This window comes from Phascolarctos cinereus, unplaced genomic scaffold (assembly GCF_003287225.1).
Source record: "Phascolarctos cinereus isolate Bilbo 61053 unplaced genomic scaffold, phaCin_HiC Scaffold_9;HRSCAF=440, whole genome shotgun sequence".
Classification (NCBI taxonomy): domain Eukaryota; kingdom Metazoa; phylum Chordata; class Mammalia; order Diprotodontia; family Phascolarctidae; genus Phascolarctos; species Phascolarctos cinereus.
Window position 1 is genome coordinate 24611898 of NW_027556402.1, and position 24177 is coordinate 24636074.

Here is a 24177-nt window from a genome sequence, read left to right on the forward strand (position 1 = left end):
AAGAGGAAACAAAACTCAACAGAAGAGGAAAAAAATAGCAAATAGTGTGCTTCGATCTGCATTCAAATTCCATAGTTCTTTCTTTGGATGTGGACAGCATTTTCCATCCCGAGGCCTCTGGAGATGTCTTAGATCCTCATAATGCTGAGAAGGGTTCCGTTTAACATTCTTAGTCATTGCATAACGTGGCTGCTATTGTATACAAAGTCCTCTGGGTTCTGCTCACTTCACTCAGCATCAGACCATATAGGTCTTTCCAGGTTTTTCTGAAGTCAGCCTGTTCATCATTTCTTATAGAACAATAGTATTCCATTACATTCATATACCACAACTTGCTCAGCCATTCCCCAATTGATGGGCATCCTCTCAATTTCCAATTCTTTGCCACCACAAAAAGAGCTGCTATGAATATTTTTGTACATGTGGGTCCTTTTCCCATTTGTTTGATCTCTTTGGGATATAGCCCTAGAAGTGCTATTGCTGGATCAAAGGGTATGTGCATTTTTATAGTCCTTGGGGCATAGTTCCAAATTGCTCTTCAAAATGGTTGGATCATTTCACAACTCCACCAACAATGCATTAGTGTTCTCATTTCCCCACATCTTCTCCAAAATTTATCATTTTCCTGTTTTGTCATGTTGGCCAATCTGCTAGGTGTGATGTGGTACCTCAGAGTTGTTTTGATTTGCATTACTCTAACCAATAGTGATTTAGAGCATTTTTTCATGTGACTATGGATGGCTTTAATTTCTTCATCTGAGAACTGCCTGTTCTCTCTGATGATTTTTAAGAGACTATTTTGCAAGAACAGTTAGTCAATTCCTTGAATTGTTTTTCAGGGTGACCACAATTTCCTTTATGCTTCTGTACAGCTGATCGTTTCATTATGAGCTCAAAGGGCCCATGACATATTTTATTTCCCCCTACCTACAGCCACAGCAATATGTCCTACAGTCTCACTGAGGTATATTCTTTCAGAGCTAGCACTGTTGCTCATGTTTCCTTGGAGTAATATTTTGTTGTTGTTCAATCGTTTCAGTCACATCTGACTCTTTGTGACCCCATTAGGGAGCTTTCTTGGCCAAGATACCAGAATGGTCTACCATATCCTTCTCCAGCTCATTTTTACAGATAAGGAAACTGAGGCAAACAGGGTTAAGTGAGTTGCCCAGGATCACACAGCTAGCATCTCAGGTCAGATTTGAACTCTGCCACCTAATTGCCCTAAAGTAATATAGGCATTCTCAAAAAAGAAAAAGCCCACAGAATTAAAAACACAACAAATTAGAGCAAGGAAACACATGTAGATGGCATGAAACCCAGCACACAACTAATAGAGAACTAATGAAAGGGAAGGAAACCAGCTTGATCCAGTTTCATTTGCTGACAGTCAGACGTTCTGAGTCCACTTTGTCTCAGCAGGAGCACACCGAACAACAAAATGAAACCATGTCAAAATTACTGCTTGGCTCAAGTAATCTGCACACAAGTGTCAGCGTGTTATAAATATTTGATCCAATGGACAGAATCAGAAGACTTATGAACTAGAGAAAACGGAATCAAGCACAACAATGAAAACACTCTAACTTCAATAATATAAATGTATAGAACAACACAATCCAATGGAATATTGCATAATTGTAATGATTAATCCTGGCCCTGACAATAGATAATGAAATGTTCCTCCTTGCTCTCTTTGAGGAGATGAGGGACTGCAGGTGCAGAATGGTATATAAGATATCTATATCTGGTAGTTTTGCTTATCTGTTTCTCTGTTCCATGGGGACAGATCCCTGTGGGAACATAGGGGGAAGAGAGAAACTTCTGGGGTGTAGGATACTTATCCTCAGTATCAGGGACAGAAGGATGAGAGGATTTTATGTCACCTGAATATGGAGTCTACATTCTGAACTTTCACATAACTCAATTGGGAAAGACAATTCCTCCAAGGATGGAGAGTATTCAGAGTGGAATACTTTCTCATTCCTCTTCCTCACTGAGCTGCAGAAAGGGGGATGACAAGTTGACAGAGCCATAAGCTCTAGTAGTGAAAGTTGGAACGCAAGCCAGAATAGGAGAGATCCATCTAAAACTCATAATGGCTGGTGCCAATTGTAATTGGAAAAAGGAATGTGGTAATGGATGTGGAAGGACATAGATGAGAGAATGCCCCAGCTGCAGCTACGGTCATCTGAGAATTGGGCAGAGGCATCAGCTATAAAAGGGCCACAGCACAGCTGAAGAATACTTAATGAGGAACTTTGTTGGAGCCGGGCATAATATAATTTACCTGTTACAGAGCAGAAACTATTCTTTGATTATTCTTTTTCTTTTAATAAAACTTTTGGATATAAAAATATCATACTTATAAAATAATAATTTAGAATAATATTTATAATAATTTGTAACAAAAACTCATGAAACTTTTATAAATATGGCCAGCATACTTGGAAGTATAGAGCTGTAGCCAGTATGCCGGCCTGTCCAATTAGGATACTTTCCAGGGATTTCTGAGTAGGAGTCTGAGCCAGAACTAGCTAAATACCTTCCAAAAATGCTCCCAGGCTCCTTGCACCATAAGAATCTCTGACACAAGAGCTACATATGGTTGAGGTTTTTAAAACAAATCTCAGCCAACAGAAAACACTAACTAAATTAAAATGAATCCCTGAATATGCAATAGGCCTAGGTGAGGCTGGACAGCAGACTAGAAGGTTACCTTTATCGGAGTGTACCACTTTGTCTGAGGGGCCTGGTATGTAGGTTTGGGTCGAGGGGGTCTGGGTCTGACAGGCTCTTCTGTTTCTTCAGGGATTGTCACCACAGCATTTTTGGCTTTCTCTAACCTTGCACCTTCTTCAGTAGAGCCTTTATCACCCCAACGAACCTGAAGAAAAGAAAAAAGAATAGATGTTTTCAGATGTATAGCATGACCTCCTAATGCAGAGATTCTAATGTCACCTAACAGGAGGCTGGTTGCTTATATCATAGCAAAAAATGAATTTGGCTGGAGCTTATGCTCCAATGTTCCTCCTACATTACATCAGTAGGAAGACTTGAGTCCATATCTGGGCCTCAGACATCTAGCCCTGAGTAAGTCACATAACCGTTGTCTACTTCAGCTTCCTCAGTTGAAAAATAGGTATCTTAATAGCCATGATTTCCTATGATTATTGTGAAGATCAAATAAGATAATATTTTTAAAGCACTAAGCAGAGTGTTTGGTACATAGCAATAACTTAATAAATGATTGTTTCCTTCACTTGTGCCTTCCTTCTTTGAACTATTGTAACATGCTTGAAAACATGTAAACAATAATAAATCAATAAACATGTATCTAGCATGTGCCAGGTACTATGCTAAGTGATGGGGATCCAAAGATAAACAAAAAAGAGTTCCTTCGCTCAAAGAACTTAATATTCCTTCCTTCCTTCCTTTTCTCCTTCCTTCCTTCCACACCTCTTCACTGGCTAGTCCTCATGCTTGGAATATTCCACCTCTTCAATTCTACCTTTTAGAATCTGTTTCCTTCAAGACTCAACTAAATGCCATCTTTTACAAGAAGCTTTTTCTAACTATGGTTAATTTCCATTTACCTTGTATGTAGCTTTTAAGTGCCTATTTATAAATATGGTATCTCTCCCTCAAGGAATGTTAAGTTCTTTGAGGAAAAGGGCTGTTTAAATTTATCTTTGTATCCCCATTACTTAAGCACAGTTGTCATTGTTCAGTCATAATCAACTCTTCACAACTCCATGGACCATAGCATATCAGACCCTTCTATCTTCCACTGTCTCTTGAAGTCTGTCCCAGTTCATGTTTGTTGTTCATATGACACCATGTTTCCATCTCATCCTCTGCCATCCCCTCTTCCTTTTGCATTCAATCTTTCATTTAGCACAGTACCTGGGACATAGTAAGCACTTAATAAATGCTTACTGATTAACTTATTGTTTACATTTATCAAGCATGTTTTTATTTTGCAAGCCTTGTATTTTTGCCCAAGGGGAATATTTGGTCAAAATTTTCATATAGATACTGGGCAACTGAAGTTTTCAAGTGGAGATTTGGTGGGGAGGATGATTCTTATGCATACCTCTGAGGTTCTTTTCAATTTGTGGGTAGTGGGATTCTGTGATCTTCCATCAAAGAATGGAGCACAATTTCAACATACCTTTTTTGACATTAAGGATAAATGGAAGAACAATTAAATTGTCCTTTTTCCATGATTCATATGTCAAATGGCAGATGGTCTTTAGTGCTGATACACGTATTTATGGGTGTGTATACAAATTATTGGATATGGACTCTGTCCCTAAAAAACGACGTTTCAGGAGCCGCACTCAATCTCCCTCCATAAGAGGATGTCATCACCCTACACTCATTTAGCGGAGCAGCAGATCCCATGCCTCTCACCAATATGTGCAGAATGCTTACATGGAGAAAAGACAAATTTGAAAAGGCTCCTCTTTCAGAAGGAATTGATTCGGATGATCACATAGGAGGATCTTGTTTAGATCAGAGATTCAGAGACATCCACGTGGCAATCCATCAACATGGACACAGAGAGCTGTATATGTTAGGCATTGCAACAAGCATTAGGGATGCAAACGGAAATGAAATGGTTCCTACCACTAAGGGAGTTACATCCTATCACTCTGAAACAAAGGGTTTTCTTAGAAGATTTTCTATCCACATGACATCATGGAACCAAACTAATATTTACTATACACTTTAGTATCCTGCAATATTAGAAATAAGTAGATTAACAAAGATGTATCAAAATTCTGAAGAACAAAGAAATGGGCTCAATTCAGCAGGAGGGAAAATAATTTAATTTTAACTTAAAAATTTTAATTTAACCTAATTTTTTAAAAAATTTAAATGCTTTAAAGATCTTTAAATACACACATGTCCATGTGTGTATACACGCTTAAGTATTTTAAGGACCACAGTTAATGGAGATAATGCAAATATAACTAGGTTCTGATTAGTAAAACTAATGAATGCCCTAAAGTGGTTGCATGTATTTAAATCTGCAGTAGTTAAAATTATAATTATGTAAAAGATGCTAACTGGTTATAGGTCAATGGAATTATGCAGTGTGAATCCAGATAATGTGACTTTAAGGGCATTCGTTATTTGTACTATCAGTACCTAGGTGTATTTCACAGAAATGACTATCCCTAATTTTACCCTAAGTCTTATTTGAGTATTTTTGCCTTTCTCTTGATCCCTTTTCATTTTCAAGTGAAGCCTATTAAGCTATCAAAATGAGTCTGTATCTTTCACTGTGATCAACTGTACTTTATTTGAGTTTTTTATGAGGTTATTAAAATGTGTTTTAAATACTTTACAACTCTTAGGTGACAGCAAGTGGCTTCCTTTCCAAAAGAAATGGCATTTTTCCTTCAAGTTCCAGTACTTTTAAGTACCCGAAACAAATACAAGTGAAGTCTAATGTGAGGGTTAAATTGTGTAATAGGATGAGAGTCAAAGGCTGTAGAGTCAGTTAATCCCATAAAGCCTGAAAGTAATGGTGGTAAAAGAAGCAGTAGATTTTATATAGGAAGTCAACTTATGAAATTCATTATGTCCAAAAGGGGTAAATGATAACAATCTAAATTGGCTAAAGAAGGTGTGCAATACATTTATGAATGAAAGGTAATGATGTTTTAAAGAAAACAGAACATGAATTGTTACAGATTTAATCCTTCCAGGTGAGAGCCATTTAGGGCTACCATGGACATCTATAAACCTTGACTTTCACTATATTCAGAGAGGGATGGCTTAGCTTAATGTACCATTCTTGTGATCTATGATGGTGTTTCTGAAATTCATAAATTTCTAAAGCTTTCAAAACAAACAAGGTCCTTAGAGAAGTAGCTAGTGGGAGCCTAGGAAAGCTAGGTGGTATAGTGGATGGATAGAGTGCCAGGCTTGGAGTCAGAAAAATGAATTTTCCTGAGTTCAAATCTGGCCTTAGACATTTACTAGCTGTGTGATCCTGAGCAAGTCACTTAACCCTGTTTGCATCAGCTTCTTTATCTATTAAATGAGCCAGAAAAGGAAATGGCGAATCACTCCAGTATCTTTGCAAAGAAGACACTAAACGATGTCAAAAAGAGTCAGATAGGATGGGAAAATGACAGAACAACAACAGTGAGGACTTACCTATTAAGACGCTTTGTGATTAAATCAGCAAATGTACCCTAAACAATTCAGAAAGTCCGAGTCAACAATCATTTATTAAGCACCTTCTGTGTTCCAGGCACTGTGCTAACTAGTGGGGATGAAAAGAATAGCAAAGAGGAAAACAAGAGTCCCTGGTCTCAAGAAGGTCACAGTCTTGTGGAGGAGATAACATGCAAACAGCTATGTACAAACACGATATAAACAATAAATTGGAGATAATCTTAGAACAAAGTCATTAGTATTAAGGGTGACTGGGAAAGGCATCTTGAAGAAAACGGCCTGTTTGCTGGGAAGTAAGGGAAGACAAAAAACAGAAATGAGAAGGAAAAAAAGAGAGAGAGAATCCCAAGCATGAAAAGAAAGAAATGGAGAGTCTTATGCAAAAAAACCTGCAAGGCTAGTGGATGGGAATAAGGTGTGAAAAGATAGGGAAGGTTGAAAAAGCAAGATTATATAAAAGGATTGAAAAGCCAAACCAAATATTTTATATTGATCCTGGGGGTAAATAGAGAGCCACTGCAGTTAATTGAATGCAGCAGAGAGGTGACATAGTCATATCTAGTCTTTAGAATATCAATTTGACAGCTGAGTGGAGAATGGTTTGGTGTTGGGAGATTCTTGATGCAGGGAGATCAATTAGAAGGCTGTTGCAATAGTCCAGGAATGAGGTGATGGGGGCTTGGATCAAGGTTGTGACAGTACTAAAGGACAGAAAGGGAATATGGCAGAGATGTTACAAATGTAAAATTGGCAACAGATTAGATATGGGAAGTGAGAGAGAGTAAAGAGACAAGGATGACAGAATGACAAGTAGGTTGGGAATGTGAGTGACTGGAAGAATGGCAGTGCTTTCAACCATGATAGCCAACTTAGAAAATGGGGAAGGTTTGGTAGGAAAGATCATGACTTCAGTTTTGGACATGTTGAATTCAAAACATCTAGAGGACATCTAGTTCAAAATGTCCAAAGGGCAGTTGAAGATATGAGACTGGATGTCGAGAGAGTTTAGGGCTGGACAAACAGATCTGAAAATCTTCAGCACAGAGATGAGAATTTTGGAATTGGAATCTGAGTAGATCAACAAGGCAAATTGCATAGAGTGAGAAAAGGAGGGCTCAAGACCGAAGGACCTGGATAATGATCCAGAAAAAGACTGCTGAGGGGTCAAGGATGAGGGTTGAGAAGATGCCATTAGAATTGTCAATTGAGAGATTCCTGATCTCCACCAAACTTTCATCATGTGGATCACCCTTTTCTCCTTGATCCTTTCTTCTTGTTTCCATTACACTGTTCCCTCCTCATTCTCCCACTTGTTTGACTGCTCCTCAGTCTCCTTTCTAGGATCTTCATCTAAATCACAACCCCTGTGGGTGTCCCCCAAGGTCTGGTCATGCCCCTCTGCTCTTTTTCTGCACCATCTCACTTGATTTTATCGGCAAGCATGAGTTCAATGATCGTCTCAAAGGAAAAAATCCCCACATCTATGTATGCAGCCCTAATCCCTCTTCTGAACTCTAGCTCTGCTTCAGGCATTGCTTTTTTGTACATCTCAAACTGGATGTACACAGGCATCTCAAATCTAACATGTCCAAACCAATACACCCTTCTCCCCAAATCTCTCATCTTCCCAACTTCCATATTGCTGTCAAAGGTATTACCATTTTTCCCAGGCTCACCACCTCAAGTCTATCCTTACCTCTACCTATGCTCACCTCACACATCCAGTCTGTTATCACATCTTGCCATTTCTACCTTCACAACATCTCTGGTACATCTGCTTCTCTCCACTTACACCACCCATCCATGCAAGTGCAAGCCCTCATTATCTTATACCTGGATGACTGCAATAGGTTCTGGTTGATCTCTCTGCATGAAGTCTCTCTTGATTCAGCTGCCAAAGTGATGTTCCTAAAATGGAGGCCTGCCCATGTCACCCTGCCCCATCCCCAACGAGGTTAAATCTAAAGTATCTGTTAGACATTTACCATCTTTCAAAACCTAGCCCCTTCCTTCCTTTGGAATCTTTGGACGTGTTACTGCCTAAAGCACACTTTACAATGCAGCCAAAGCAGCCAACTTGCTGTTCCTTGCATGGGGCACTCCACCCTCTGACCCCGTGTCTTTGAACAGGCAGTCTTCCACGACTGGATTGCTTTTTCCTGTATTTCTACTTCTGATCTTCCATGGATGCCTTTAAGACCTAGTTAAACTTCTGCCTTCTGCAACGGGTCCCTCCCAATCCCTCTGAATGTTAGTACCTTCCTTATAAGACAGCCTTCCATCAAACACACACATACATATATGCATACATATACACACATGTGCATATATACATACACGTACATACAGATAGCTATATAGTATGTACAGTTATTTGCTTGTTTCCTTTATTAGAATGTGAACTCTTTGAAGACCAGGAGAGCGCATTTGCCTTTCACTGAACGTCCAGCACTTAGCATAGTGTCTGGCACCTAGTAAGCACTTAATAAAATGCTTGTTGACTGACTGACTCCAGTCAACTCTCTAAGGCTAGAAGTGACAAGGTTCCATTGATGAATAGAAGTAAAAGTTTCCTCACCTTGAGTTCCAAACACCAATGAAATCACCAGTCAGCCCATGCATGCCCACATATGCGCATATATGTAATACATAGACTTATACATATGTATATGTATCTCTAGGTTGTCTAAATGTAAGACCACAGTGACTGTGGATACTGATGCTCTTCCTTTAATAGGATCATGGAGTCTTTGGACAACTTAGCTAGGGAAGATAGTCTTAGGGCTAGATTGTTTACAAAGATTCTAAGGAGAACCGAGAAGGAGAACTCTACACATTTCTTTAGGGTTACCAATGGTTTGGAGGAAAGTCCACTAATTAAAGGAGACAGAAAGGACAGAAGGAAAAAGAAAGGGGGGGAGGACAGAGGAAGAGAGAGAGAGAGAGAAAGAGAGACAGAGAGAGACAAAGAGACCGAGACAGAGAGAGAAAGAGAGGGAGAGAAACAGAGAGATGCAGAGAGAATGAGAGAGAGATAATGAAAGAGAGAGATGGGGGAGAGAGAGAGAATGAAAGCAGGAGAGAGATGCAAGCAGAAGAGCATGTGAATAGGAGGTGAGAAAATGGTCATGTACCAGAAAAGAGGATGGGAGCTGAGATTAGGCTGAAACAGCAGTTTTCACAATTGCAAATAGCAAAGTTCAGTCCGTGACTCTTTTATTTCTGGTACTTTCACAAGACACAGATGCAACACTGACTGAGAGCTGTATTCCAACTTCTATGTTTTGTTTAAATGTTTCCTTACATTTGTTTAATATATGATACTGTTAATAAATTACATGGTGATTAACAGTTTTGTTTTCCCTAAGCCAATAGCTTTGTGGTTTGAGATTGGGAGAAAGGAAACTAACCCATGGAAGAAGACATTCCCCTGTTTTATTCCAAATTAGAGGCTGAGCCAATTAAAGAGAAAGTATTTATAATTTTTGTATATTTTGACAATATTCCAGATCATACCCACTAAACTGGTTCTGAAGAACCTGTTGAGATAAAGTATACAAAGAGATTCATTAGCAGCAGACTGAAGGGTGGGAGGTTGGTGTGCTTCTCCCTGATTACACATTTCATAGACTAGCTTCACTCACACCCCACAGTTCTCTACATATGTGTGTATACATTTGTGTGTACACACAAACACACACACTCACACCTTCTTTTAGTTCAGTGTTTGCTGTTGCATTCAAAACCTCCTAGTGAGAACTTGGAAGTAAGAGTGAGAAGAGATTTTTCAAAAATTAGTAACAGATGAAATAGAAAAGAAAAGAATAAGGGCCCCTCAAAAGAGGGAAAACCAGCAGATTTGGTAAACTGGGCTCTTCAATTACAGAGGGAAACAAGAAATTAGAAATTTGAGGTCTGCCAATTTAACTTGGTTTCCATTTAAATTTGTAAAGAATTTGGAGGCAAATGAAATAATTGAAAATGAAGTAACTGCAAAGTTAGAAGGAAAGAAACATGCATTTTGCCCCTGTGGTTTGGTAGGAGTAAAACATCAAGTCATGATCTACTGCTGATAAGCTACTTCAGCAGCTGTTAATAACATCACAATAGTCTTATATCCTGCTTTTCTGCAAATCGCCATCATAATGGTGGTGAGACGCTTGCCAGAAAGCAGGGTTATGGAGGAATTACTGGGGGGAAGCCAGCATGAGCTCAAAGTCCACGACCTTAGCTTCAGGAGCTCCTTCTTATGTTTTGTTCTTCACTTCATGAGTATGTATAATCCTTATGTCTTGATATTGTTTTTATTGATTGGATTTAGTTTAAAATGTGTTTCTAAGTGATGTATTTTCCAGGTTTGAACTAATAGGTATAAGAAAGAGAATTTTGCTTTTTTGTTTGTTTCTTTGTTTTTCTACTTCCACTTCTATTTCCACTGCAAGCAAAAAAATGTAGGAAAGATATTAAATCCATTTAGAGCCTCCCCTCAAGAAGCTTAGAATCTAATGGGAGATATAATGTACAATCTACAGTGTAATTAATCTAGGTAAAGGAGAAAGTGAAAGAGGTGATGAAGACGGGAGTGGGGATCAAGAAGCCCTGGGAATGAAGTACCATCTCTAATCCAGAAGTTTTGCTGGAAAACATGTCATATCCTGTCGAGATAAGGATTATATGAGAAGATAATGAGATGTGAGTGAAGATGAGAATAGGCAATGTGACCCAGTTATAATCTTCACCTATTCCCTATTCTAACTCTCTACAGGAAGGGATGAAAGATGCATGGAATTTCATCACCAAGAAATTTGGGAGGTAGTAGGAGAAATTTAAATGGTACCCTATTAGAACAAACTAGTAGAACAATGGTTAGTTAGGACATGTACAAATGAAAACCTGGATTTTTTCTTTTTCCTGCAGTACAGGTCCATCAACTTTAAGAAATGAAAGATTTACTTTTGTAAATCTAGTTAAATCAGTTAAAAACCCAGCATTAGAACCATCCTTTGTCCTTTTGGGGTAGCTAAGATGGGAAATTCTGTATGCCTGATCCCATAATAATAAGTTCCTTAATGGGGCTCTGTAAAAGAGGGGGTTAATTTCCTAAAAGACATGGGTTTGGTATGCTGGATAGATTCCCACAATACCTTGCCATACCCTGTGACTAGCCAGCATAGGAGTAATTGAATTCTACCTTCTGGAAGGAACTTTTTGCTACGAGCCTACTTGGTGCCACAATCATACAGGAATGGGCAGATGAACTGGTAAAATTTAGGTTCCGAAAATAAGAGGCTGATGCAGAGAATATTCATTGACATGCTATAGAAGTACTGCTAAAACATTTCTAATTTCAGTCCCACCTAAGCCTAAAGCCCCCAAGATCTAAACCCCCTACCCAGCTTGGATATATGCAGCTACTGGGCAGCAGTAGCTAGGCTATTATTATAACAGAGGATCTTCAGTTTCATTGGAAAGGGGGAGTGAGCTTGAGGAGCAGATCATAAAGGGAAAGGCCATTATGACCACTTAGGTACCTTTACCTGTCAGAGCCCTTTCAGCCACCTCCATACCAGTTACTAAGAGAAAGGACAACATGAAACCATTGGTGCTCCCCAAGGAATCTCTGCAGTGAATACTAAAGAAAGGGAGCTAAAAGATAGTTCTTTCCTAGGAAGGGAGATTAACGAGGCCATGGTACTTTGATAAACCAACTCTCTTCACATCAGTCTTGTGTGGGTGATGAGGGAGGCAGGTGGAAAGAAACTTGTCTTGCCCAAGCCTGCATCTGTTCCAAACCTCACCTCATCAATGAGATGGATCAGGTAGAACAAGCACTCAAGTGTTTTGTTCTAAAGTGAAAGGTAAACATAATGGTTAAGGTTCACCAGAGACATTTAACTCAATTTCTGGAATTTATGTGAACTTTGTCTCCTCAGATCTAATGCCTTCAGTCTTGTAAATACGTACTTATCTTCCCAGACCAGTGGTGGGGAACCTTTGGCCTTGAGGCCACATCTTCTAGGTCCTTGGATGTAGCCTTTTGACTGAGTCTAAATTTTACAAAACAAATCCTTTTATTAAGGGGATTTGTTCTGTGAAGTTTGGATTCAGTCAAAGAGCCACACTTGAGGACTAGAGGGTCACATGTGGCCTCGAGGCCACAGATTCCTCACCCCTGTCCCAGGCTAACATTTTTCCTATAAGAAAATAATGAAGAACTCTAACATTCTATAATCCTAGTGTTATTTGTTTGCCTCCCCACTCACTCACATACAGTTCATGTTTTTATGGTTTATCATTTGTGGAATACTTACTTATAAAAATAATTGGATTAACATTTCTAACACAGATTAGATTGACAGATAATTATTTTCACTCTCCTTTCCAAAACCTGAAAAGTACATCTTTGGGAAGAGAAGAGAGAACTTTCATCCCTATTCTCCCCAGTCTTCTCTAAAGCTTAGCTACAGTAGGAGAAAGGCCAAGTAGTCTACTAGTAGTTTGCTCAAGCTTACACTATGTGACTTCCTGAACTTTAGAGAGATCTATTCACTACTAGAGTGCCAGAAGGGAACAAATATTCATTCATTTGTTTCCTTTTGGTCCAATACAAAACTGGAGCCATAATTTGAAAACCACATGCTTGCAACTCCAGAAAGGAGTGATTTGGGTCTCATTCACTTAGGACATGCTATCTCATATACTACATGATAATTCATGAAAAAGATATAATGTAGAAAGTTATACATTGGAAATACCACAATAAAGGCCTGGAGTTCTGAATCAAAGATCGATGGCCCTCCTTCCCCTAACCCAAAGAAAGATTCATTGACAATTGATGCTTTCCTATTTCCATGGAAATGGATATTATAGTTAAGAAAATAAACTCTTACAATAGATGATTTTTTTAGAAAAAAAATCTTCCTATTGTAAAAGATTCCTCATGGAGTCCAAGCTCCTGACATGGAAATCTTGGGACTTTTCTGTGCATGGAGAACACACAGTATGTCTTGGTTACATAAGTTATAGAAAGAAATGGCAAAGCAGGGATCAAACTAGGCTTTCTCATTTTCTTTAGAGTTCTAATGAACTTTCAGAAGCCTTCTGTTACACATTTACATGAGTTTTGTACCCCTCAGAGAACTAAAAGAAAGCTCCTTCCTCTCAAAGAGCCACAAGATTTTAGATTTTTGAGGACTCTTAGAGATTAAAACTTGTCTCACCACCATGCATATACTCTGATACTTTCATTTCTCTGTATTACTAGGGCTACTTCTTCCCACAAATATGATTGAAACTCATCAATGGATTCCCACTTTACATATCCAGAAAGGAAATGGTTAAGTGATTTACCAAAGGTCAGCTAGGCAGTATAGAATTGAGTCTAGAACTAAAATCTCATCATTCTCTCTCTAGTATAGTACTGAATTCTATCTATTACATATTAGAAAGGTAGTATAGTATAGTGGCAAAGGCCTTGGTTTAGAACAAGAGGACTGGCTCTGCCCCTGACCACCTGTGTAAACTTAGGGAAGACCTTTAACTTCTCTGGTTAATAAAGAGGTGGAACTAAATGACCTCTGAGGTCTCTTTCAACTCTAAAGCTATGAAAATTGCAAATATTTCTTCATCCAGTAAATAGTTGTGGCATACCATAACAGGAAGAGTTAAGAGGTAATATCCATCCCCAACTAGTCCAGAAAGTTCCTTTAGTGTGTTTATTCTACACAATTACCCTCATATCACTAGATGTACAGTAAGTATTTGATGAAGCAAGTTAAACACCTTGTCCTATTTTCTATTTCCTAAAGTTTGTAGCAGTGAGGAGTCAGTCTTGGAGACCATGTGGTCTGTGAGGGTCCACAGATGTGCACTGAGTTAAAAGGTCATTCAAGCATTCACTCAATAACCATTTATTCCTACGTTATTCAGTGGATGACCTTGGCATCTTTGGTGATCTGGCATGTAGCAAGAACTTAATAAATACTTGGTGACTACTGATTCACTGACTGAAGGCCCCTATACCAATAAAATAACAGGTCTGTGCAAAATTATCAATGTATATTATTAACTAATGCATTGCTTTGTTAATTATTTTCATGGTAATGTTTTACTAAATAAAGTAAGGAATTACTATTTGAGCTTTTGAAGTAAAAAACATCATTGATGGTAATTAACCAATGATGCACAATTTTTTTTTTCAAATTGCATTTACTTCAAATTTGTCCAATTTTAAAGAACATTTAATTTTTTTTGAAAGAGGAATTCTATGTGGGACTTGAGCTTTGAATTTGTAAGATTCACAATGTGGTAGAGACTCAAATGATTTCACTATTAACAATATTGATGTGGCAAATGGCAATATGACAAAATGCTTTTATCAGTAAGAGGGAAGGAAAGAAGGAAAATAAGCATTTATTAACCACTTAATATACCCCCAGGACTGGGCTAAGTAAAAAGTTTGCCAATCTGACTGTCAGGATGTACTAAAATTCTGGACATTGTACTAGATAATCTCTAAGGTCCTCTCCAGATCTAAATTCTACTATGCTACTCTTAGAAGGAAGGGAAGTCATGGAAGGATTCATAATCACAAATGGCTATTGACTAGGGTCGATAATTTTGTTTAAGAAATTTTAAAAAATGTATTTGGCTCTACAAAATAGGAAGAAAAGAAACATTAAAAACTCCCCCAAAATCCAAGGGAAGATAATTATCTGCCTATATATGAAATATTAATAAGAGCATACGGGTGGCTGTCTAACTACTGCCTAATTACTGGTTTAAATATTTTTCTCATGGTGTTCTACATCCCATCAAAGTGAGAAATGTTGACCTGTGCTTTACAGTTCTACTGTATCTTTTTCAAGCTCCTTGAATTGATCTACTTCATATAGTAAATATATCATTACTGTTTTGTTTAGACCAGTGATTTTATCAGTATGGGGGATCCAGGTATGAAAATCCCCTCCACCAAGGCAGATCAGTAACTCATGTATCAGTTTTACAGAATTATCAAAGGGACTAAAAGGTTAAGTGATCTGTCCAAGGCAATACTCCTGACTCTAAGGACAACCTAGAGAACAATTCACTTTTTTATCTGTAATCATTTGGTCAACAAACATCTAATAAAAACTCTATATGTGCCAAGTACTAGTGCTAGGTGTTAGGGATAAAAATATAATGAATGAAACAATACCTAGTCTTATACTCGATCAAGGGAGAAAGACGTACATCTATAAGTGTGTGCAGGTGTGTGTATGTGTATATATGTTGCATAAATTCATGGTCATTAAATACAAATCATGCTGGTTAGAGGGAAGGCACTAGTAGTTGAGGAATCAGAAAAAAAAAAGAAACTGGTATTTTATCTGTGTCTTAAAGGAAGAAAGGGATTCTATAATGCAGAGATGAAGATGGAGAGTATTCCACACATGGATAATGTTCAATTTAAGGGACAGAAAAGGGAGATGGAAGAAGTAAGGATGTAAAGAACACAGAGAGACCCCCTACAGCACAGGCTGCATGAAGAAAGAGTGATGTACAATGAAGTTAGAAAATTAAGTTGGAGCCAAAATATGTGAACCCCTTTAAATGTAAAACAGACAAAGCTGTATTTTATTCTAGGGACAATACAGAGTTTACCAAGTAACAAGAAGAGATCTATACTTAAAGAAAATCACTTTGAGAGTAGAGTAGAAATAGAGGAGTGGGGAAAGAGTGGAGGCAGGAAAAGTGATTTAGAAGTTGTTGCAATTGTCTAAGTGAGAGGTACAGAGAGTATGAACTAAACTGCTGGCTGTGTGAGGTGAGAAGGGGTCTGATACAGGAGATTTTTTGAAGGTAGAAATAGCAAGATTTGGCCATCAGATGGATATGTGGCATGAAGAAGAATACAGAATCAAGGATAACTCAGGTTATCAACATGGGAGACTGGAATAATGGGTTCTTTGATGTGTGGAAGTTTGGAAGAAGGGTAGGTTTTGGAAGAAAACTATTAACTTTTGTTTCAACCACAGTGAATACCAGCACATAGCACAGTGCCTGGGACATTAGCACTGGAGAATGCTTATTGACTGATATGCGATCTTAACCTTCTCTACATATTTTATTTAATAACAATCATAACAGAAGCTGTGTTGAAAAGTCCTATGCTTTGACTTTTCTCAATATAAATATGATATTGTCCCTTACTTAAAAGTGAACATTTGAGTCCACATTTCTCTCTTTCTGCCATGCTTTTCCAAAGACACATAACGAGTACTATTATAATTGCAGGCTCCTTCGATACTTCATCAATGTCCCTATTTCCAAGGTATCCCCTGCCTCAGAGCTGAAGTGCTGATCCTACACGGTCATTTCTCTGTTTTGGTCCTTGGTTCAAAGGAATTAGCAAAGCTGCTCTTCTATTAATGAAATTATTTCCTTCCTAAAGAGTTTTAAAACTAACAAAGTGATAGCATGGATGGAAGAGAATGAGAAGGATAGATTTCATTTTTTTTGTCCCAGAAACACATTACCTATTACTTTTATTTTGTTTTAAATGGTACAAACCTCCATTCTTTTAATTCCTCCAACTCCTCGACCTCCATAATAGGAAGCGTCTACTGTTGGCCATTTTTTGTTAGGCAGTGGCTCTTCTTCTTCCTGGGCAAACATTAAAGAAAACAATTTATTTAATTTCTTATAATAAAGGTTTATAAAAGTTTATCCACAAATTCAGTCCAATATGATTCTGTGATGTTACAGCTACAGTACCCAACAGGTACATATGTCATATTTACTCAGAGTCTAAGGTATTTTGATGTGCTTGTGTGTATATGCATATATACTCACACATTTTACACATACACACACATATACTCACACACATACATACACACATTCATGTGGTATATGCATTATATATATATGTGTATATATATGTGTATATATTAAAATATGTGTGTGTGCGCGCATGTGTGCATGTGTGCATGTGTGTCTAAGGTGGGACTTGAACCTGTACCTTCTTGGCTCTAAAGTTAGCTCTATTATGCCACACTGTCTTCCACCCACCCCTTATCTTTCTATACACACAAACACACACACACAACCCTTTGTGGGTGTGTGTTTCTTTGTGTGTGTGTGTCTCTCTCTGTTTCTTCTGTTTCTCTCTCACTCTGTTTCTCTGTCTCTCTCTGTGTATAAACATGCACATACATGCACACACACAGAGAGTGAGAGGGAGGAGGAAAAGAAAAGGAAGACAGAAAAAAAAAGGATGGGAGAGATAGAAGAGAAAGACAGACCAAGAGAGAAAAACAGACAGAGAGAAAGATGCAGAACTTTTAAAGCAGATGTTCTTAATCCAGGGTTCATGAATTTGGAGGGTAGAAAATATCAACATCTTTATTTCAACATACTTGGTTTCTTTTGTCATCCTATGTATCTTATTTTATGTACATAAAATGTCATTCTGAGAAGAGCTATAAAAGTCTATCTATATATAGTAAGGCTTTTCAATTAAAAGATGCCAAAGAACATCTGGAGGTCAGAACAAATGGAAAGCCTGCTTCTATCTTATCTATTCTGTGGCCTAGGTTCAAAGTACTGTTTCTAAGCCATAGCTTTCACCAGACTGCCAAGGAGTCCATGATATTAGAAAAGTGAATAAACCCTTCATTCAAGTGAGTTATAGAAGTCACGAGCATTACTCCCTTCCTCAAGATTCCATCTTTCCTTATTGCACTAACCTCAGTGCTTTGCCATTTAAAAAAAGATAGCATTTGATTTTCAGAATTGCTTGGTTTTTTTTTTAATATCAATTTACATTTGAAAGCAAGAAGGAGTTAAATTAGGGAAATATAATGATCGAAGACAACTTCAGGCATTAGATCTACATGAAACTGAACCATAAATAGGGGAAATTTTGAAAAATAAAAGCATACATGTTTCACCAACACTGATGCTATTCACATTGCAATACAAGCTTGTAGGTCAACTAAAGCCAATTTTAAAATAATCATTATTTTTAAGATGACTGGTAAGACTAAAAAGATTTCCAAGTACTACCTTTTTCTGTTTTATTATTTTGAAAGAGTGATTTCAGAAACTTTAACATTGAATCAACAGAATTTGTAAAAACTAGATTATCTTGAATCTAAGATCCTAATCAATATTTTCTCAGTGTATAAAGCTTCACTTCCTCTTACATATGCAGGAAACCATAAGAATTTTGAGGCATATAAAAATTAAACTATGAAACTTAATACGATTTGTTCCATTCCTATATGATATGAGTATAAGTGGGGTTCTCAGAACAAAACTGGAGTATAATGTAGCTGAATGCCAGGCAAAACAACACAATCATGTAAAATAATCAATGACATAAAATCATACAAAATAACCAACAAGTGCATACCTCTTTGGGTGGCGGCGGTGGTGGTGGGGGAGGATCTTTGATAACCTGTGGTAAGAACATCAGACAGAAAGCTTAAGTCAAATGGTAATACAAGCATAGATGCTCACATCCAACTGCAGCTTCTGCCGGTAGAAGCCTTCTGCTATGACGTATCCATGATTGTTCATTAATGATAATTACAGATGTCAGCTCCCTTGGCTATTGATTACCAAGATCATGTAAAAGTCAAAACACTATTTTCCTTTGGCTTTTGCCATCAATCAAAATCAACTTGTTGACAATGACTCTTTGGGGCAAGTATTCAAAACGAAAGTAACCCTTTTTAAATAATTAATTGGATGTAGTTTGCTATGCATCTCCATTCATGAAATCATATGTAGTTAATTACTATAAGTAAGCAAAAACACAGCCTAAAGCCTAAATTGGGCTGTCTTTCCCTGAATTTTCATGTTAAGATGCTGGAAAATTCCTTACCCAGTGACAAGTGTGAAGGAGCTTTAGGAACTCACATGCCCTTACCCAGGTTTCTAAGCTATTTATTCAATCTACTTTGTTAAGTACTAATATTTTGGGACACAGGATTTGAAAATATACCTCCTTATTTGAATATTGCATAGACTAGCTCCTACCTCAGGTTATTATTTTTTTATTTTTTTATTTTATATTTTTATATATTATAGTATATGTTTATATATTTCTATATTTTATATATTCATTTATTTTATTTTTTTTAATTATAGGAGTTCTGAATTTTTCATTTCATTGTGAATGGAACAGAAGTAACTATTGAGAGGAATAGTTTTGAGTTGCCGTAGTTGATGACATTTTCTTCTCTCTCAAATACCACAAATCAAGAAATATACAAAGAATATTAATAAATCAACTTATGTACAACTCAATAGAAAGAGGTTTAGCTTAACTGATAATCTTTATATATGAGATTTTTAATTATATAGTATATTATTAATTGTATGTATAACATATAGATAATGTAACATATTATGTATAAGATATTCCTTTTATAAGTCAATTTTTAGAGTCATATCAAAAAGATTAAACCATTCTTCTTTTCAACCATATTCCTAAAGTCACAGCTTTTCGGGGTTAGAAGATACTTCAGCAGTCAGTCAACTCCAGATACACCCCCAAAAAGAATCGCTACTACGATAAACCTGACAAGGAGATAGCCAGCCTATGCTGGAAAATGTCCACTAAGGACATGTCCCATCCGGGACAGCTGGTTCTATCTAATGAGATGGTTCTAATTGCTCCAGAGGGTTTTGTTGTTGCCATCTTCTCAGACAAATTTGGCTCTTTGCTGCTTCTTCCCATTGCTTTTAAGGATGCCCTCTCGGATTACACAGAACAAATCTAATCCCAAACTCACATGAACAAATGCCTATACTACACCTATCATGCTATGGGTCAGTGGAGAGCACACTGGGCCTGGAGTTAGGAAGTCCTGAGTTCAAATTAAGCCTCATATATTTCCTAGCTGGGCAGGACAACCCAGGGCCACTCACTTAGCTTGTTTCCCTTAGTTTCTTCAACTGTCAAATGGAGATAATAGTATCACCAACCTCCTAGAGTTGTGAGGATCAAATGAGATGATGCTTATGCAGTCCTTAGCATAATGCCTGGCACATAGCAGGCACTATATGAATGTCTGTTTCCTTCCTTCCCTTCTACCCCTGCCAATCTTCTGTGAATCCTTTCCCATTCTGGTTGCCCTGCACTGGATGTTTTCCAATGTGATAATCTCACTTGTAAACTGCAATGCCTAGAACAGAAAATAATATTCTGGATGTGGTCTGTATAAAGTACACAGCAGATCAGAGTTCTGTGGGACTTCAAAGCCCATCGAGTCCAATCCATAACTGAAGTAGAATCCCCTCTATAACATTCCTAGACGTGTGGTGATCAAGTCTTTACCCGAATCCGCTAGTGAGCAGAAGTTTCCTACCTCTCAGGGCAGCTTGTTACACTTTGGGATAGATCTAAATGTTAAGAATGGGGGAGCTATGTGGTGCAGTAGATAGTGCTGACTTATGACAAATTTTGCACTTTCCACTCTATCTTAATTAGATAACTAGGTGGCACCATGGATAGCGCACCCGATCCAGCAGTCAGTAAGACCTGAATTCAAATGTAGCCTCAGGCACTTACAAGTTATTTACCTCTGACAAATTAATTAACCTCTACTTTCCTCAAATGTAAAATAATGATAATAATAGTACGTATCCTCAGGGTTACTGTAAGGATTAGATATTAGTAAAGTGTTTGGCACTGTACCTATATAATAGGTGCCATATAAATGCTTTCCCCTCCCCCCACACACATACCTATGTCCTTCCTAAACTGTGATGTCCATTCCTGAAAAGTACTTCAGATATGGCCTGTCCAGTGCAGAGTAGAGAGAAGAAATCTCTTCTCCAATCCTAAACACTACTTTGATCCTAATTTAATCTAAAGTTGCATTAGCTTTTATGCCCACTGTCATACTTCTGACTCACATTTATCTTGCAGTCCAGTAAGATCTGAAACTCTCTTTCATGCGAACTTATTGCTTTTGTTTTATTAACCTTGTCACACCCTAATCCAGGCCCTCACCAATTCACATCTTGTATCATAGTAACCATCTCTGGCCTTTCCATCTGCCTTCAATCCACAAGCATACTACTATAATGCTGAACTTCCTTTAAAAAAATGTTTTCGTCATCTTAGAAGAGAGAATTATGGGAAAGTGACAGCATGCTAGGACCTAGAAGGGCCCAGTTCCTTCACAAATTATCCAGAAATAATGATTTCTTTTTTTTTAAAGGAGAAAAATCACCTATGAAATTGCCCAAACAGTCCAGAACTGCACAAAAAAAGACTAGCAGAATCTTGGATTGTAAAGAAGCTAGAAAGTTACATGCAAAGTATCCCAGTTTCATAGAAAAAAAAAAGAGAGACCAGAATGCAGTATAACAAGAGGTAACCTGGGGGCCTCTTCCCTATCTGATGAAGGCTAAAGGGCTAGAGCCAGGAGCAGCACAGGTCCTCATCACCATCCCTACCAGGAGAAATAACCAGATGAGTATCCCAGCAACTGGGGACTGACTGGATGCAAGGCTAGATAATTCCTCCAGAAGATGGGAACTAGTTTTAGCCAAAAACCCCAGGATCAAACAGGATCTACCCATCCTGGAGCATGAGACCTTTCAAAAGCCACACTCAAAGTTCCTTACAAAAAATATCATTATCATACTATGCCCACCTAATCCTCTCACTACTCCCTTAGTGACTCTCTGAGTTGATAGTTGCCCCAATCTCCTGCTCAAACTTTATCAGTTAATCCATCCAGGTTTATAAAAGAGTGGGATTTGGGACAGCCCAAAGATTAAGTCTAACAGCATTCAGGTGGGGCTCACTCCACCCAGAAGACAGGCTATGTAATTAGAGTAGGTGGAAGGGAGGTGGGGAGGTCATGGGGAAGAAGTGTAAACTCAACCTAGTCCAATAAACCTATCTTTTTTTTTTTTAAAGTTACCCTCTTCTTTACTGTTAGCCATTGAGTAATGGCTTCAGAGGGAACTCATTTTTATGTTAGGACTTCCCATTTCATCCACCTAAAAGGACATAAAAGGCAGTCCCCATTATGGGTTTCTAATTAGGTCAGCTGCCTTCAGAAGAGCAAATCTTCTGCAAGCCACTGAAAATGATGGAACTCTGAAACTGTCAGAAATTCTGAGTTGCCCCCATTAGACCATACCTTTATTAGCCATTGTTCTTTAATGATTCATTAATTTACTGCTTAAATATCTCCCACAATCTTCCCAATTTCTTGATGGTTAAAAACTTTCCTATCCTCTAACTCCCTTAGGGAAGAAGCCACTCAGCTAGGAAGTGGTATCCCGGGGGAGAGTAAAAGGATAAACCTGGGGCTTTCTTACCACCTGTTTCAGTTTCCAATGCTCATCACAATCCCTGTTCCTATTCTCTTCCCTTCTAGCCTTAATCTTGGCAGAGGCTGTGATTGGATACAACAATTTCAGAGTTCTTGATCATGGAAGTAGAACACCACTTCTGGTTGATGGTGAGATCAAAAGTAGGACCTTCTCTGTGGGATTCTGAGATGGAATGGAAAAATAGGTCATGGTAGTTGAGAAAACTAAGGAACTGGGAGCTTAAGGTACTTGACAGAACATTGACATGCATTCTGAAGTCCTCTAGATGGGTGATAGGGTAGAGAAAAAGCCAAGCACAGCATTCACTGATAGAGGAAGAAGGATTTCCTGGTGGTGGTCAGTAGATAAGAGCCAGAGGGATCTAGATTGGGTGATAAATTTGAATATAGTGAATCATAAAGGAGGAAGGGCCTTCTGAGTGATGGTGGAGGGTGAGTCTGAAAGAGGCAATGGGAAGCAAGAGCATCCTGACTCCATCTTTGGAAATAATGAATTAGAATACTTGAAAAAATGGCCAGGCATGCAGTTTCATGTACATGGAATGAGGTCTCAGTGAGTACCAAAAGATAGAAAGAGCATGACAAAAAGAGGTTAAAAGAGAAGGAAAATCATTCATTCTAACAGAGGAGTTCCAGAAGGCACAGTGGAAGGCATAGATTCAAATTGGGACATTGAAGGAAGGGAGGGTTGAGATGAGAGAAGAGTAGCAGGGTTTGGAGGAGGTTTAATTGTTTTTCCGAGGTTTGGGACTCAGTATCACAGGGACTGGGAAAGTAGGAAGAGGAAGTGAGAGTTTGTTAACCATTGGATAATGCTGACTTGGATGGAACTCGAGGACCTGATCTGAATCCCAATTCTAATGTTCCTGGCTCTCTGACCCCTGACCTGTGTGACCTTCTGCCACATGTTTAACTTCTTTGGCCTTAGTTTCATCATCTGTAAAACAGAGGGGTTTGAGTACATGATTTCTAAGGTACCCTCCACTCCTAAATCCTACACTTGTAGGAACAGAGATATTATATATATATGTGTGTGTGTGTGTGTGTGTGTGTGTGTGTGTGTGTGTGTGTATATTTGCCAGAGAAAGGTAAGAAATGCCCCCTTTTTTATTAGAAAAAAAAACTGATTCAGAAGAAAGTGAAATTTCAGTACTAAATCCTGATGAATTATAAAGGAAAAAAATCAGTAAGAATGTTACTCTTATGTTACAGAGTAATATAAGGACACTGGTAATTCAAAAATACATGTATTCATATGTACTATAATTTATGAGAATTTGGAGATTTTAAAAGGCATAATATTGCAACGTTGCCAGTATTTTTTTCCACTTAGCATACTTCAGTGTTGCATTGAAGATTCTGGAAAATACTTCCACCACTTTATAAACCATATGTAGAGTTTGATTCTTCTCCAATTTTTTTTTATTTGTTATTATCATCATCAGGGAGAATCACTTCTCATCTACTTAGCTGAAAGAATGAAGATTTCGGTTTGGAGGAGAGCCGATTTCTTTAAAAAAAAAGTCAGTTGCTTCAGGCAACAGTCCTTTTGATCTGCTCATTAACACTTTTCAAATGTTCGAGTGATGTGGGCATTCTTTGTGCTAGAAAATGTCAGCACTCGAGCCTGGAGCCA

General features: G+C 38.0%; 1 protein-coding gene and 1 long non-coding RNA gene across 4 annotated transcripts in view; one reads left to right on the forward strand and one right to left on the reverse strand.

Annotated features, from left to right (window-relative positions):
* ANTXR2 (ANTXR cell adhesion molecule 2) overlaps positions 1-24177 on the reverse strand; it is a 210571-nt gene that overhangs the window by 83037 nt on the left and 103357 nt on the right. For all 3 annotated transcript variants that reach the window (XM_078148587.1, XM_078148586.1, XM_020988362.2), the window contains exons 13-15: positions 18593-18637; positions 16747-16839; positions 2720-2887 (exon numbers count right to left, since the gene is read on the reverse strand). In XM_078148587.1, the coding sequence (XP_078004713.1) occupies positions 2720-2887; positions 16747-16839; positions 18593-18637 (306 nt within the window). The remainder of the gene's footprint in view (positions 1-2719; positions 2888-16746; positions 16840-18592; positions 18638-24177) is intronic.
* The window catches only part of LOC110209726 (uncharacterized), a 33454-nt gene continuing 19573 nt past the window's right edge, over positions 10297-24177 (forward strand). The window contains exons 1-2 of the long non-coding RNA XR_002324900.2: positions 10297-10467; positions 22587-22670. This is a non-coding gene — a long non-coding RNA (uncharacterized LOC110209726). The remainder of the gene's footprint in view (positions 10468-22586; positions 22671-24177) is intronic.